General features: G+C 41.0%; 2 protein-coding genes across 2 annotated transcripts in view; one reads left to right on the top strand and one right to left on the bottom strand.

Moving 5' to 3' along the window:
* Window positions 1–2,876: 2,876 nt before the first annotated feature.
* TMEM185A (transmembrane protein 185A) lies at window positions 2,877–12,478 on the top strand. The gene is made up of 7 exons (XM_041485123.1): window positions 2,877–3,045; window positions 5,309–5,485; window positions 6,266–6,473; window positions 9,341–9,424; window positions 10,293–10,469; window positions 10,808–10,931; window positions 11,408–12,478. Exons 1-7 carry the CDS (start codon window positions 3,008–3,010, stop codon window positions 11,650–11,652), a joined length of 1,053 nt encoding a protein of 350 aa, XP_041341057.1. The 5' UTR covers window positions 2,877–3,007; the 3' UTR covers window positions 11,653–12,478.
* A 395-nt stretch (window positions 12,479–12,873) lies between these two features.
* Window positions 12,874–15,895, bottom strand: part of LOC121363066 (EOLA-like protein) — a 3,374-nt gene continuing 352 nt past the window's right edge. Inside the window, exons 2-3 of the mRNA XM_041485125.1 lie at window positions 15,461–15,744; window positions 12,874–14,378 (exon numbers count right to left, since the gene is read on the bottom strand). Of these exons, the coding sequence (XP_041341059.1) occupies window positions 14,161–14,378; window positions 15,461–15,713 (471 nt within the window). The 5' untranslated portion in view covers window positions 15,714–15,744 and the 3' untranslated portion in view covers window positions 12,874–14,160. The remainder of the gene's footprint in view (window positions 14,379–15,460; window positions 15,745–15,895) is intronic.

The raw sequence follows: 15,895 nt of genomic DNA, 5'->3' as shown, positions 1-15,895 counted from the left end.
AGGCTTACAGCAAAATCAACTGACATTCAAATGGGGATTTTCAAACCCAAAGATTTGTTTTTGTAAACAATTTGATGTTCTGTCATAGACCATGAAAGATGATTCTAGAAACAGTTCATGGCTGCTGTCAGCCACATCAGTCAGTTATTGCTGAACTGCTGTCCTCCCTTTAAGTGCTGCAGTATTCCAGACACCTAAGAGCAGCACTTGGAGAAGTCTATAAAGCACATAGGACATGTGAATTATATGGTATGTTAGGAAGGAGTCAAGGCTGACTGTCAACAGCAAAGCAAGCTTTTCAAATTAGAAGGCTGATTCAGGTTTTGTTTCCTGCATTTAACTTTGGCCTGTCAAGGATAAGGATGCTTCTGGTTTACATTTCTTAAGCAGAATAAGAACAAGTAGATGGCTTATAAAAGCAGTAATGGCAGTGACTATAAAAGAGACTCCATATCTCTTCTTGAACTAATTTCAGAAAATAGATAAATGGAGTGAAACCAAAATTTGTGTTTAGCCTCCAACATAAACTGTCTCAGGGGACTCACTTCAATTCCCAGCATTCAAGTCTCAATCAGCTGTAGACACAAAGACTTAAGAGAAAGCAGATGACTTGCTGCTTCTTTTATCTGCCACCCATATTACCCCTCCTACCCTTAAATTACCATAAAATGTAAACTTAAGATAAATCTTTTAAGTCTAAGTATAGACAAGAGCTTGGGTTTTCTTTGCTCTCCAGCTCTCCTTAACATCACCTTCATATGTGTAGGTAGTGTCTCACCATAGTAATCAGGAAATCTGAGACCACAAAAAAAAAAATCTAAGAAAGCTCCTAAAATTTGTAACTGTTTGACTTCAAAATAAAAAAAATAGCTCTAGCTTTCCTGAGGTACCAGGACAAAAGTATGTTCCCTGGGCTTTCATTTCTGTAACCAGCGATTTCTTTCCTAGTTCCTCAAACCTCATAGGAACTGTTCTGCTGCCTGGGCAGTCAGCCAAACATTGTAACTGCAGAACAAATCTTTCTTGATTTACTTCTACAGAACTTCATGAATATTCTCAGAAATGCCAAGCTGCTTTATTAGCCTTCTGAATTATTAAAAGTTCTCAAGCTAATTCCTTGTTATTAATATTTTGACTTGTTTTATGATTGCATCTGGCTGCAGATTATGCTTACAGGCCTTGTCTAGTAGCTTCTTTATGCATTGCAGTAGATGTATTTTACCTTGGATAAATACATTACACATGATTGTTCTCTCTTCCAAACCGATGAGGCTCAACTTTTTCAAAACCATAATGAAAACCAAGGTTCCAGTTTCCAGTTGTTTAAGGCAGTCAATTCTTTGGTTCCTTACAAGCTTTTGTACTGCCCTGGCACAGATCCTATCACAACCCTTTCCACCTTTCTGAAGAGTGTCCAGCCCTCATCCTTTCCTTCCATTATGCATTCTTGCTTTTCTCTTATCCCGATTTCTCCCCAGGCTCCTCACACCCTCCCCGCTGCCATTCCCTGCGCTGGCATGTCCCTGCTTTCTCCTAGCCTTTGGCATGCCCTGGCTTTATCCATTGACTACACTGTGTGCAAAGCTCCTGGTGCGGATGTCTGTCAGCTGTTTGTGCTCTTGCCAGGGGAGTTACAGCTGACTACAATCTGCAGTGAGTATCTCCAGGTGAATCACATCTTTGATCTGCAGTAACTAATGAGTACTGTCACGGGCTACGAGCAGCTCTGGTATTTAACAAATCACCCTGCACACACACCTAACTTCTTTGGAATAAATTACCAGTCCTGCTAGCAGGTGGTGGAAGATTTAGATTGTTTACTTAATTTCATCTTTCTGCAAAAGCTAAAGCTTAAGATATGATTGTGGTGTTTTGTTTTGTTTGCTTGTTTTTATTAGATATGATTGTGATGTTTTGTTTGTTTGTTTTTATTAGCTTTTCACTTGCAATATAACCCTGACAGAGGAGCTCTGGGGATTTTCACTTCAAAAAACTGCTAGCAGATAACCTGCCCTGGCATGGAGTTGTGGTGTAAACTATCCTGATCTGCTACAGAATTTCATAAGGCTTGTTACAGTCAAACTGATCAGCATCAGTTAGATTAGCATCTATCTCCCAGAGAGCCATGCGGACTTTATTTAAAAGTGAAAAATCTCTTGTTTCTCAGGGTCATTTGTTCCAACAGCTAATTACTTTCACTTAAACAAATGGACAAACAAAAAAACCCCAAACAACAGAAAGCCTAGTTCTCTCCTTTCTGACCACAATCTGTTTCACTTAAGTCCACCTTGATTCTTTTTATGCCTTTTCTAGCTTGGCTGAAGATTTTCAGTATCCAGTATTTTGTCTCCAAGGTACATACATAGTTTGTTTGGGTTTTTTCAAATTTGTATTCGGAACTATTTCTCAGTGAATATTGGATTATGACAAACTTTTTGTAGAGCTGCCCCTAAATGCCCGAGACACTGAAATGTCCCAGAGCTACCCAGAGATTCTGAAACTGTCATCTGGCTCAGTTTGGGGAAGAGAGGCTCCAGGGAGACCTTAGAGCACCTTCCAGTACCTAAGGGGCTCTGAGAGAACTGGAGAAGGACTTTTACGAGGCCATGTAGCACCAGGGCCCGCACGACTGACTCCACACCGCCAGAAACCCGATTTGGGGCAGAAATGAGGAAAAAATTCTTCGAGAGGCCGAAACGCTGAGGCGAGACAGCCCCGCCCATCTCAGCCCAGCCCCGCCCACCTTAGCCCCGCCTTCCAGTCCCGCCAGCGGTCTTGGCCCCGCCTCACCTTGGCCCCGCCCCCGGTCCCGCCCTGCTCCTGTGCCAGAGCCGCCGCCCTGCCCGGCGCGCAGGCGCAGTGCCCGCTTGCGAAGCCCGGCAGTGCTCGGCCGGCCCGGTTCCCGGCAGAGGCCGCGCGCATGCGCGGGGTGGCGGCGAGGCCCGGGCAGGCCAGGCCCTGGAGCGGTGGCGGGGCCGCGCCATGAGCGCCTGGTAGAGGGGCCGCGATGAACCTGCGCGGCTTCTTCCAGGACTTCAACCCCAGGTGAGTGCGGCACCGGCAGCGCCGGCCAGCCAGGGTTAGCCCGGGGGCCCGGCCGGGAGCAGCGCTGGGTGCGGGACCCGTCAGCTCTGGAGCGGAGCGCGGCCTCGGGTGGCCCTTCCGCACCGCGAGCTCGGGCGGCGTTTGGAACACGCCGTTCCCGGCCGGTTTCCTGCCCGGAATCACTGAGTCAACCGAGCTGGAAAAGACCTCTGAGATCATGGAATCCAGCCTTCCCAGCCCCGGGTGCGGTGCGTGCTCCCCGCGGCTGGCTCGCCGTCCGGGCGAGCGCTCCACATCTGCTTTCCAGCCCCGCTCCCAGTCCAGCTGCTTTGTTATTGTGTAACTCTCAGATCGCTCCCAGGCTCTTTCTGGTGTTCCAGTGTTTCCCCGCGGTGCTTTGGCTCCGCACGCCCCGGCTCAGGCTCTGTCCGTGCGGCGGAGGCTCCGTGTCCGCCCTTGTGAGCAGCGCTGGGCTGCACCGGGGCAGGCGAGCCCTTCCTTCGGCCTCCTTAACATCTACTGTGGGATGGTCACTGCAGCCCGGGGTTCTGCTGGCTCTCCAAGCGAGTACGGACATGTAATTTTTAAAGAAACTGAGAGAACGAGTTAAATTTTACCGGGTTTTACTAGATATTTTAAGACCACAGACTAAGGACCTACACGTAGGTTGTGCAAGGTGGCTTGAGATGCTGAGAGTCCTGGAAGAACCTTGCACGTGAAGGAGGCCTTACATGATGCCAGTTAGAGCAAGCCGTATTCAGTCAGTTGTGTAGACAAACAAAAGGGTAACCAAAGCTCCAGGAAGTGCGTTGTAACAGAAGCTGAAATACACAATTGAAATATGTGCGGTCAGAGTAATGCAGAAGTAGGAACAGAAGTCCTAGAAGCTTATAAAGTTTTGTTGCTGCAGAGCGATGCTTGCAGCTTATTTGGGTGCTGAGCAGTGAATGAGCAAGCTGAATGTTGCACTTTTGCAGGTCTCTTTATGTTTTGATGTGCCTGGAACACCCGGGGAGCAGGGGTATTTCACTGCTGTGCTTATTGAGGAGCCAGGGAACGTACAAATTACACACATACTGAATGTCAAAAAAGGATGACTAGCCGAGGAGCTGAGACATCTCTTTGTTGCTATGAGGTGTGACCAGTTTATATCATCCTATCCTGAGGTAGTTTCATCAAGCATGCAGGCAGATGCTGACACAATAAATCTGTTTTTCATTACTAAGGTGCAGATGAGACACTTGTTCTGAGTAGAGACAAAACAGCTTGATATCAAACAGAGTAATCCTGATCTGATGAGTGCTTTGTTATTTGATGTGAGTGAAGGTGGGTAGTTTGAGTTGTGCTGTTGGAGAAATGGTAGCATTCCTGATTGTTGCTGCATTTTTCGGTTCCTTAGGTTATCCATGTTTGAAAATACGTACAATTACTTCACTGAAGCAGTGTTGAAACCTAGTTACGTGTTTTATAAAGTAGTGAGCTTCTGGTGGATGGGTGGGAGACTTTTGCCTTCCTGTCCTTTGAGGAAATTGCGTACTGTGTAATTATTTTGTCTGATTTTTGGTGGTACAAGCAGTTGCTGTGCCACTGCTCAAATATTCGGATATGTTTATTCATTCTTAAATTGACTATGTTATAAACTGTATCAGTGTAGGTATTTTAAATTTGTAAGCATCATCCTCAATGTTCCAGTGAGAAACTTCAGTGTATAATAGGTGACTTTGCTAAACATTTAACCTGTTGGGTTTTTCTTTTCTGTAATATTGGATTTTTAATGGAATGTTAATATTAAGAAAAAATTATCTGAAGTTGGCCCTATTACAATTCATAATAACTTGGTGTGGATAAAATTTCATAAATTATGTAACTCAATTTGGAATATCAAAAGCTATTTCATTTGATTTGTATGACAGAATACATTTTTAAAAAACATGTATAGCTGGTATATTTGTGGGCCTCTAATAACAGAGCTCCTGACTGGATCCTTGTGGAAGGGAACTATTGATCTCAGTCCATTCACTGAGATTGTTATGCAGAAATGCTTTTGTTTCCTTCAAGCAATGATTTGATAAATGAAAGAGATGACATAGGCTGTATCTATGATGAAATATATGATTCTTTGCAAAGAAACTTGACACATTTTCTATTAGGAAGTATCCCAGTGAAATTTCAGCTGTGACTGATTTTGTTGTCCTCTGCAAAGTTAATGTGAAGTTGCCTGCCTTGATTCCTGACTGGGTTGTTTTCTTTCTTTGTTCAATAGCAAATTCCTTATTTATGCCTGCCTGCTGCTCTTCTCTGTGTTGCTCTCTCTACGTCTGGATGACAAAATTCAGTGGAGTTACTGGGCTGTGTTTGCTCCAATATGGCTGTGGAAGTTAATGGTGATTGTTGGTGCCTCGGTGGGAACAGGAGTGTGGGCCCGAAACCCACAGTACCGGTAAGTTAGTGATGATTGTTTGGCAGAACAGAGGGAAGGTCGTGTCTTGTCAGTCTAGGACAGAATAACTTTTTCATCTCTAAATACATCAGTGTTGAGTTTTTTGGTAATTTGAGTAGATTGTGAATTTGAAGATCCCAGGGAAAAAGAAAAATGACCTTAAATGAAGTGCAGAAAATGTCTTTTCTGTGTTGAATATTAAATGAAAAATCCTGATGCACAGATCTCCTCATACACCCACATTTTGTGTGGTTCAGGTCTTGTTTGCCTCTTCTCATAATGGGTCTAGTGGTGTAGGGAGAAGCTCTGTGTGTGCTGTCATTTTACAGGCATTTTACTTTTAGTAACAGAAAATATCTGTTGCAATACTGTAGCTTGGGTAAATAAAGAAATCCTGGGGAAAGGTGTTGATTCAATGAATGCTGGTGCAGAAATCAAACAGATCATTTTAAATTTAGCTTATTTTCTAACAGCCTGCATGATAGCTGACTGTTGATATACTAGCAAAGAAATCCTGTTTTATCTGCCCAGCTATGGAATCCTTAAAAAAATTTCAAATTGTAAAAATTCCACTGCACCCTTTGAGTAAAATACTTCAAACATGCAGCTTTATGGGAAAGAAATCCTACTAGGTCATCAGCAGTGGTGTTTAATGAGTATAATGTGTATGTTTATTAAAAACAAGTGCTAATATCTGAAGCTCAGGCAAATGTTCTGGGATGTTTGCAGGGTAATGTGCTTTCTTACAGACAAGTAAATTCTTCCTTATCCTCCCTTCAGAGCAGAAGGAGAAACCTGTGTGGAGTTCAAAGCTATGCTAATTGCAGTAGGCATCCACCTGCTGCTGCTGATGTTTGAAGTCCTGGTGTGTGACAGGATTGAAAGAGGAACCCATTTCTGGCTTCTGGTCTTCATGCCCCTGTTCTTTGTGTCTCCAGTCTCAGTTGCAGCTTGTGTGTGGGGATTCCGACACGACCGCTCTCTGGAGGTGAGGCTTCACTTCATGTGCCACTGCATGGCAGTGCAGGACCTGGGATCAGTGCTGGGGCACTCTGTCTCTTAGGAAAGCACATTTCAGCAGACTGCATCAGTCCAATTAATTGCACTCACCTGTAAATGCACTCATCTGCAAATGGGAGTGAAATCAGGGTCAGGAATATACAACTTTTTCTAGTCTCTTCTAGGTTCTTTTAACTACCAAATTGCAGGATGTTTTGAACCTGCTTTTTTATTATTTTTTGTTAACAAAAATAATGTTATTAATTTATTAATTCTTGTATATGCGTGTTATTTATTATTTTGTGTTCGCCAGGAACTCTGCAGTATAGATCAATACCAGACACTTACAAGGAAACAACAGAAAAAAATTCCACTGATTGCAAGCACTGTCTCTAGGCAGAACTGAGTTTCCAGAGCCCTATGTAATCAGGGCTGAAAATGTCTTAATATCACAATCTGTGTGTTTAATCTTTAATTTGGGAATGTGAATGATAGGCAGTAGCATTAGGCTTTTATTTTCTGCCTCTATCTTAACTCCCTTTGGTTTTGGAAGAACCTTGGAAGGATTCTCAAGGTGCTCCCAAAATTGTGACATTTTGCAATAAATTTAGAATTCATACTGAATTTTTTAAGGCATTTTTCATTTTGCTATGTCCTCAAACTACCCCATGACAATTAAAAATCTGATTTTTAGATGAGGCTCAGCTTTTTCAGGTATTTTAATTTCAAGGGGCTATTTCTCTAACATTAGCATAAGATTAGTTTTTCTCTAGAGAGAAACATTTTTGGTAAGTGATTGTTATGGTGGCTGGTAAACTGATATCCTAAGTTCATTTTGAAACATTTGCCAATAGAAATTTATTTTGCAGGGTTCTATTACCAGTTAAGCATTGCTAAAAGTAAAATTTGTGTGGAAGTGCTTGCCATCTACTGGATGATGCTTGATTGCCCATTGATTTACAGATGACTGCACAGCTGCTACGTGCTGGCAGAAGAAAGTGGAATCCATAAAAGGCAACAGCTGTCTCAACCCATTTTTATTTACTTTTTTTTTTACTCTTAGTCATCTTCACCTAGTGCTGTTCTACTTTCTCTTCTTTTTACTGTGTGAAGATTTCATTATTTCCCTTCCTCATTTGCTAGAAACATGAGGGGTCTGCCTTTAATCCAGGACCTGAATTTTTTACTTGAGTAATCAAAGCAGTTGTTAATCTGTTATTATTTTTATAAGTATTTAATCTGAAATACATTATCTGCTCATTCCTGTTCTGCATCTGATTAGGTGATCAGTAAGTACATGCTGGGATTTTGTCTCTGTCATGGTGGGCTAAGAAAAAGCTTCCTTTTATGTGTTACACTATTTTGTAGTCAGTAAAGCACTATTTATTTAAAGCATGTTGAATTTGTTGTGAGCCACTGCAAATATGTGTGTTCCTTTTATGTGTTACACTATTTTGTAGTCAGTAAAGCACTATTTATGTAAAGCACGTTGAATTTGTTAAGTTGTGAGCCACTGCAAATATGTGTGCACTTGCCATATAGATCTCATGTGTTAACTTGATTCTATGAACTATTACAGCAATTGATCCTCTGATTTTTATATTTTTCTCTTTCTCTTTGCTCTTGCAGCTTTCTGGTTGCTTGAGTGGCAGGGTTTGGTGGTTTACTCTTTTAAGAAAGACAGGGGTACAAAATTATTTTAAATCTACTTTTTCAGTCTTTTTAAAGTAATTTATAGCTGAACAGTGGAGACTTTGGTGTGGTTCCTGAAGCTGGCAAGTGCCTGCTGCCTGTTGGATTTTTGACTCCCTGAACTGTAACTTTCAAAGGCATTTATCCAGATCACAGTCTACGCAATCCTGTGTGTTAGTGAAAAGTAGCATGTAGTGTGTGCCTTCAGAGAAATCTTACATTTGAAAGAGGCCTTACATAACTGCATATTTTTTATTAAAATGAGTAATGTTTCTAGCTTGCATTCAAAAGCTTCAGTTAGACTTTTCGGATAATAATTCTGTGGTCTCTGAAAATCCTGCCCATTGTAGGGCTGCCCATAAACTTTGGAAGCAGAAACTTGCCAAGCATGATGGTGTTTCATTGTCTCACTTTGTTCAAGTTAGACACAGACTTTAAAAAAAACAAAAAACAAAGTATAATGAAGGGCTCTTTCTCATAGTGGCAAGCAGAATTCATGAAAACCTTTCATTAACATCTTAATGAGAAGTATTGCTTTTCTCTATTGCCACAAAACTTATGTCTTCAGTGTCATATACAGTAAATTATTTGAATTTGGATGTCATATTCCAATGTTCCATGTATTTCTTTTCTTCCCTAAATAGAGCTTTTAATTTTAATTAGACTTTTAATTTGGACTGTTGGTAGTTTTGCCCATTAGTGAAACTACAAAATATTCCAAAGGATTAATTTTGCTAATTTTAAATTGAAGGTCTTTTTACTACTTAATTCTAGCAGTATTTAGTGTATGAAAAGTACAGCTGTTTTCTGATGCCTTGCTTTTTTCTTTCTGATTAGTTTGGCTTTTCTTATTTCTCTAATCACTCTAAGTGCCCTTTTTTTTTTTTAAGGAAGATCTTGAAAACAGCAGACTCTACGTCACTCTAAGTGCCCTTTTTTTTTTAAGGAAGATCTCGAAAACAGCAGACTCTACATTATTTGGTTGGGATCACACCCACACAAATTTAGGGGTGTTTAGTAATAGAAGATGTAAATGTAAATGAATTTTCATATTTCAGTGATAAGAATGGGGTCAGAGAAGTACTTTGACACGTTCATTTGCTATCCTGGAAGTAAGTTTATCATACTAAGAGTTAACTAATGTTTTTTTTTTTCTTTTTCTAGCTGGAAATCTTGTGTTCAGTCAATATTCTACAGTTCATATTTATTGCACTCAGACTAGATGAGATCATCAGATGGCCATGGCTTGTATGTAACCAGTGTTTTCTTCTTATCTTTGTTTAAATGCTGAATTTCATAAAGATATTGATTCTAGGGAACAGTTCATACATGGTCAGTCCATGATCCCATTTTTGCTCGCTTAGCAATCCTTCACTGAAGGTCTGGCATCTCGTTCAGTGGTCATGGCAGTCAGAGGCTGTTCTTTGGGCACATCATCCTCTGGGAGAGAGGAATGTGCCATCTACTGCAGTTCTTCTCTGAGCAGCAGTTGAATGAGAAATCCTCACCCAAAGTTCCCAATGGGAACACTAAACAAGCCATGAAAATGATTGGTGAGTTAGAGAATGTATTGGTAAATAACTACTTTTATTTGTTGTGTTACCAGGAATGTAAATCCACTTACTGTGCAAGTAGTCTTTGTCAAAACTGCTGAGATGTCCTGTCCCAAGTGCCTTTAGAAAACAAAAGTGCTGTTTCTGTGACTGGGTTTCTGTAAACTACCATGAAACTGACTGTCCTTTCTATTGTCAAAAATTTTCAAGAAAGGATTGAAACTCTTTAAAGTAAGGTATCCAGTGTGGAAGTACTTGTTAAAAATCAGTTTCAAGTACAGTTTGAGCCCATGCAAAATCACAGAAGTCTTACCTAAGTTGAACTACATTGCCTTAATTTTAAATTGTTTCAACTTGATGGGGTTTAGAAAGCTGAGGAACCCCTGAACTGATTATGTCTGGAAACAACACACATGAGCTTGATGCCCTTCTGTTAGACATTATTTAGTTAAAGACTTAATTTTCTTGTTTAGGCTTAATACGTAGACTTGCTAAAAAAAAAAAAAACCCAAAAAAAACCAAAAACCCACAACTGAAACAAATCAAATGTGTTTTTCTTTCAGGTTGTCTGTGTTCCATTGTGGATCTTGATGTCCTTCCTGTGCCTCGTTGTGCTCTATTACATTGTGTGGTCTGTGCTGTTCCTGCGCTCCATGGACGTGATTGCTGAGCAGAGGAGGACACACATAACCATGGCTGTCAGCTGGATGACAATTGTAGTTCCACTGCTCACATTTGAGGTAGAAAAAGCCATAATGAGTTTGATGTGTCTTACTCTTTTTTCAGTAAGAAATGAATGACAATATTTGAACTTTTTGAAATGAGAATGCTGCTCTTTGTTTTGCAATAAAATATTAACAGCAAAGATGAAACACAAACGAAAATTCTATTCTGTTCCTTTAAAGTTTCTTGAGAAAAATCTGCATCACACTGGAAGTATAACTACATGCTTCTGTGAAGGCCACTTTTTCCTCACAGATGTATGAACTTAAAGATTTCAGATCAGCATATGCTTTAAGCAGTTTGAAAATGAGTATTGCAGTTAAACTGACATTGTATAATTTTTTTTTCCATTTAGATCTTGCTAGTACACAGACTGGATGGGCATAATTCTTTTTCTTTCATACCCATATTTGTTCCTCTCTGGCTTTCACTGATAACATTAATGGCAACAACATTTGGACAAAAAGGAGGCAATCACTGTAAGTATTTCAGAATCCTGGAAACAGATTAAAAATCAGTGTATTTCATTAAGATTTGTATTTTCAGAAAGGGCTTTTCTTCTACTAATACTTTCAGGCAGTTGTAATAAGGTTTCAGTGCTTACAGTGTCCTGCCCTGTGGCGTTTACTTTGCTTGAGGTGCTAAGTCTTTTGTGTTCTTTCTCTGTACTGGTGTGACCCAACACTGTAATGTGTGAAACGAAATGGATTCTTGCTGGGGTAGTGTAGCTGTAATTTATGCAGATGGATATAGACACAGGCATGCATGTGCAGACATGGAACTGTGCAAATGCTTGTCCAGACTGTCTGTGTGTATATAACTTGAACTGTAATGTTGTGATAGGCGTAAGGAATGCTGAGAAGCAGCATTAAAAAATCTTATTTATATGCAAACAATCAAGAGACCTTAAATAGTTCATTCTGTTAACAATGTAAAACGATTTCACTTCTTTTAGGGTGGTTTGGAATTCGCAAAGACTTCTGCCAGTTCCTGCTTGAAATTTTCCCATTCTTGCGAGAATATGGAAATATCTCTTATGATCTTCATCATGAAGATAATGAGGAGACAGAAGAAACACCACTGCCTGAACCACCAAAAATTGCACCAATGTTTCGAAAAAAGACTGGAGTTGTCATTACACAGAGTCCTGGAAAATATGTGATTCCACCTCCCAAGTTAAATATTGATATGCCAGATTAAGATGACAGTAGCATATTAAACTTGAACTGGTCATCAGCAGACAGATGTATTTCATCTCATGCCTTGTCCCAATTCCTTTAAAATAGGTATTGCTGTATCAGTGGCTTGGATTACACAAATCAGAAATCTTGAAGATAATCTGAGTGCTTTTCCAGAAATATGTGGTTGTCTAATTTGTGAACCTTCCTAACAGGTTGGTTGCACGCTTGCCTGTATAGTATTTATATGAACATTTTTAGCAGTGTAATATATTGTTTAAAAGTCCTGTTGTGTACAGTATAAGTATTATCTAAAAGTATTTTTTTAAAAACCCTGTATGAAATGCCTGTGCTATTCCAGGTGTCTTTTAGGTCCTAAATACACACTTGTTTTCATGTCTCTTTTAAATGCTTTGGGATGCCTTAGCATAGTACCTCTTCTTTCTCTGTCCAGCTGCAATCATCACAGAGGCACAAGAGTGTTGCACTTCTGAGGCAACACTGGAAAGTTTTGGGAGGGGAAGTAGAATGTATGGTGACTTACACGATGCTTTTGAGTTGCTGTGTAAATATTCATGTAAGTATTTCAAATTTTGTGCTGGCTTGGGAGTTACATGTTGTTTTTGTTGCTTTTCCAGTTTCATATTTTGATTCTTCTTGAGCAGCATGTACCATTCTCCCATTAGACTGGCTGTTAAATAAGCTGTTTCTCACATTGTGTGGTCTATGCCAGAAACATTTTTGGTAGGTTTCACAGCTGTTGGTTAGCTGGTGTAAATATCATAGCTTGGTCTTTGTTACCAACTTTGTGTTGGTCAGTGTAAATGATTAAACTTTTCAAGATAGGATCTTGTTGGTGTTGGCATAGCATTTTCTTGTCTGAAGAAAGACCTGCTTTGACAGTGTGCCTTGGACTTAGAGGTGCTGTGGAGAAATGGAGTCTACAAAATCTGTAGTGCTGTAGTTTGTAAAACCAGATATCTTGTATTCCCAAACCCTTGCAGCTGCTCTCTGTATTTAGGTAATCCACAGTTTAGATGGGTTAAATACCATGGGCCTCATTTCTTCAGTGTTAGCATGGCAGGAAGAGCAGGGAGTGTGTGGACATTTCTGCATGTGTTCAAAGTGTATGCCTGAAAAACTTGGCTGCAGTGCTTCCATTTTTGATGCTCCAGAGCTTTCCTTTCTTGCCTGTGGACCAGCTACTGCCTGAAACCCAACTCAGCACTGTTCCATCCAACAGTTTAAATTTTGTTGCAGTTTTATTTTATATATATATATAAAAAATGATATTCTGGTTCAACAAATCAAACATCAGCGGGATTGTTACTGGACATCAATTTGCCTGCACGCCACCATGGAGAAGAAAATCAGAGGCTGAGCTTGCATGAGAAACCACGTCCCAGGAGGAGAGCAGTCCATGCACAGCAGGGGCAAGGGAGAACTGGCACAGCTCTGCACTGGGGAAAGCCTCACCTGCCAAGCACAGTGCCAAGGCAGGTCCTCAGGCAGTGGTGTCCATACAGCTCTGTCTGCGCTGCTGACCTTCCCTTCAGCCAAGGCACAGGAGGGCCTGGATGGGGCCACGGAACTGCTCAGGGAATTTCACCCAGCCCTGCTGTCACTTCCCACCCCTGCAGCTGTGCTGGCAGCAGCTTGCTGTGCCTCCAGGTCACAGCCCAGCTCCAGCTGGAGGACCATGGAGCTGCAGGCACTGGCCCAGGACCCACAGCTCTGGCAGAAGTGTTGTAGACCCAGGGAACAGTAAAGTGTCTGAATATTAAGACTCTACCACTTGTCCTGTTCTGTTTTTAGAGCCATGCCTAGGTGTGGCCTTGCTCCAGAAAATCAAAAGGATTCTCACTGTAATGTAGGGTGTGAATTTTGAAAAACTCTTTAGAGTGCCAAAGCTTAGTGGCTATTATTTGTAATTCTTCACACTTGTTTTGAATTCAGTATTATATTTTCAAAGACAACTAGTATTTTTCATCTTAAGTAAGAGGAAAAAATTTCATACTTGCTCAGTTTCATTTTGTACAAGCACTGTCTCAAACTGGCCTTTCTGCAGTGTCTGTCAGGTCACAGAGCTATATCCATCATATGCACACCTTGTGTGCCTGAAATGTGAATGAAAAGAATCTATCTGTAAGGCAGGACAAGGAGTGGTCTGGGACAGATGTCCTATAAATTGTGGCAGTCTGCTTTTAAGCACCATTTTCCTATAATCAGAGATGCAGGTATCAAAAAATAATTTTAATTTACATTTAAATTGGCACACAATGCATAACTGTACATTTAAAAATGGCATTTAGTTGTTTGTACAGGAAAAATGTAGAAAAACAATTTCATGTAATAGTCATAAAGACACATCTTGTTTGTTTTGCCTCAAAAAAGCAGTTCTTCAAATGTATTTGCCATATCAAATAGTTTTGGAATAGAATCCTAAACAAGATGCTGATGTATTTTACAAGTCAGCATCTTAAATACAAGTGTGCACTTAGGCAGGAAAAATAATAGTAAGGGGCAACACCTACAATTCTGAAGGGATCAGTTCTTCAGGGATGTCCACCTGCCACACCCCTGTTCTCCCTCTGGCAGGAATTGGTTCCAGGAGCCATCTGGGATTTGAAACAACAGTCAAGTATTTCTGTTCTAGATTACTGAGGACAGCTCTGTTTTCCAGCTCCAGAATCTCTTCAGGAGGCAGGTTTTCTGGATATAGTGATGTCTCTCCAACGTCAATTAATCCTGCATATTACAATTAAAATACAGAATTAGTTGCCAGTTTGATCTAGAGAAAAGTTTTCCACAAGTAGCCCTCCCTGAGGACACAGACCAGCCAGTTTGTTACCAGAAGGGCACAGTCAGAGGGAGGCACTTCTCCCACCTGTGCTGTTTGCTGCAAAAGTCCATGTGACTCAACTCAGGTGGGTGAAGAAAAAGAGGAGGAGGGCACAGTTAAAATCACCACAACCCAGTGCTGCAGAACTTGAAGAGCAGCCTGCATCTAAGGAGACACAGCTGCTACCAAAAGTCCTGAGCTACATTTGGACTTAGACCGGCTTCAGTAAAGCATGAAACTCTGCTCCTCTCAAGCCACTATTCTATTAACATTTTAAAATCATTAAACTATTTTGAAATTCTTACCTACACCACAATTAAGCATGCAATTTACATTAAGGCTGCAAATCTACATAGTATGTAGGACCTACAGTTTTCAGCACTGCAGAACCACAATGTTCAGTGTATGTGATAGAATTAATTTGTTGTGCAGGAACAGCTAAAAGTATTCAAATGACAATGAAAGATGGTGTAACAAAGATACCTACAACAAAACAGTACAAAGTGAGCACTAGAAACTTTTTAAGTGTACAGTGTACAATATCTGCTATATGTCATCACAACTTATGCAGTGAAACATCACTGCCTCTTCACTGTGTTACAGAAACAAACCTCTTCACTGCCCAAATATCAAAAGTGACAGAGGGGGCTTGTAAAACTGAAATCAGATTTATTTATGTAATTATTTATGTTTACTTTAAAATGGCATGCACAGTGCTACAACATCATGAATTCGCTTGACCACGAGTAGTGCAAAATGGTTTCAGCAAGAGTTTCTAAGGTCAACATGCAAGAAGTGTGAAACTGATATGTACTGTGCTGAAACATACAGGAACTGAAATAGACTCCCCCATCACAACTCATGCTCCACTCCTTCAAAGAGTTAAACAAATGTCATAATGAGTGCAAACACATAAAGCACGTGTGTATTTCAGTGACTGTTAAGGGACTGAAAGTTTGTTTATAAAATATAACCCAAGGATACTTACCTGCAATAACTCCTCTGCCAAATTTTTCCCCTTCATCCAACAAATCTTGCAGCTGTTTTGGTGTCATGCCAAACCTATTCAGAAGAATTTCTCTCCATGTTTCATCTTCCCAGTCCTTAACAGCTATATGAATAGCAATGGTGCAGTTCTTGTAGCCTGCTAACAAAGGACGCCAGCGAGTCTCTACTGTTTTGACCTGGTTTAGAAGCAGCCCCGCGTAGGGCTGTCGGAAGGAAAGGCAGCCGAATTTCATCGTGCTCCTCGCATTAGAAGCCGTTTATTTCCTGTAAACACACAGACGCCCGGGGATGAGTCTCCAGCGGCGGCCGATGCCTGTGAAAATCTCCCGGCTCCGGAGCCGCGGAGCTGCGCGGAGGGAGCGGCGCGGCCTCCCCGGGGGCGGGTCTGCCCCCGCGGGCCCCGCTCTGCCCGCGC

Source organism: Pyrgilauda ruficollis, unplaced genomic scaffold (assembly GCF_017590135.1).
Source record: "Pyrgilauda ruficollis isolate IOZ18807 unplaced genomic scaffold, ASM1759013v1 scaffold7, whole genome shotgun sequence".
Classification (NCBI taxonomy): domain Eukaryota; kingdom Metazoa; phylum Chordata; class Aves; order Passeriformes; family Passeridae; genus Pyrgilauda; species Pyrgilauda ruficollis.
Note: the sequence above shows the minus strand (reverse complement) of the source record. Positions and strands in the feature narration are given on the sequence as shown.

Excerpts from the sequence above, each read along its gene's own strand:
- TMEM185A (XM_041485123.1), top strand. The coding sequence starts at position 3,008 with ATGAACCTGCGCGGCTTCTTCCAGGACTTCAACCCCAG. Across the intron at positions 3,046-5,308 it reads TTCCAGGACTTCAACCCCAG|CAAATTCCTTATTTATGCCT; the intron begins GTGAGTGCGGCA and ends TTTGTTCAATAG. Across the intron at positions 10,470-10,807 it reads TTCCACTGCTCACATTTGAG|ATCTTGCTAGTACACAGACT; the intron begins GTAGAAAAAGCC and ends TTTTCCATTTAG.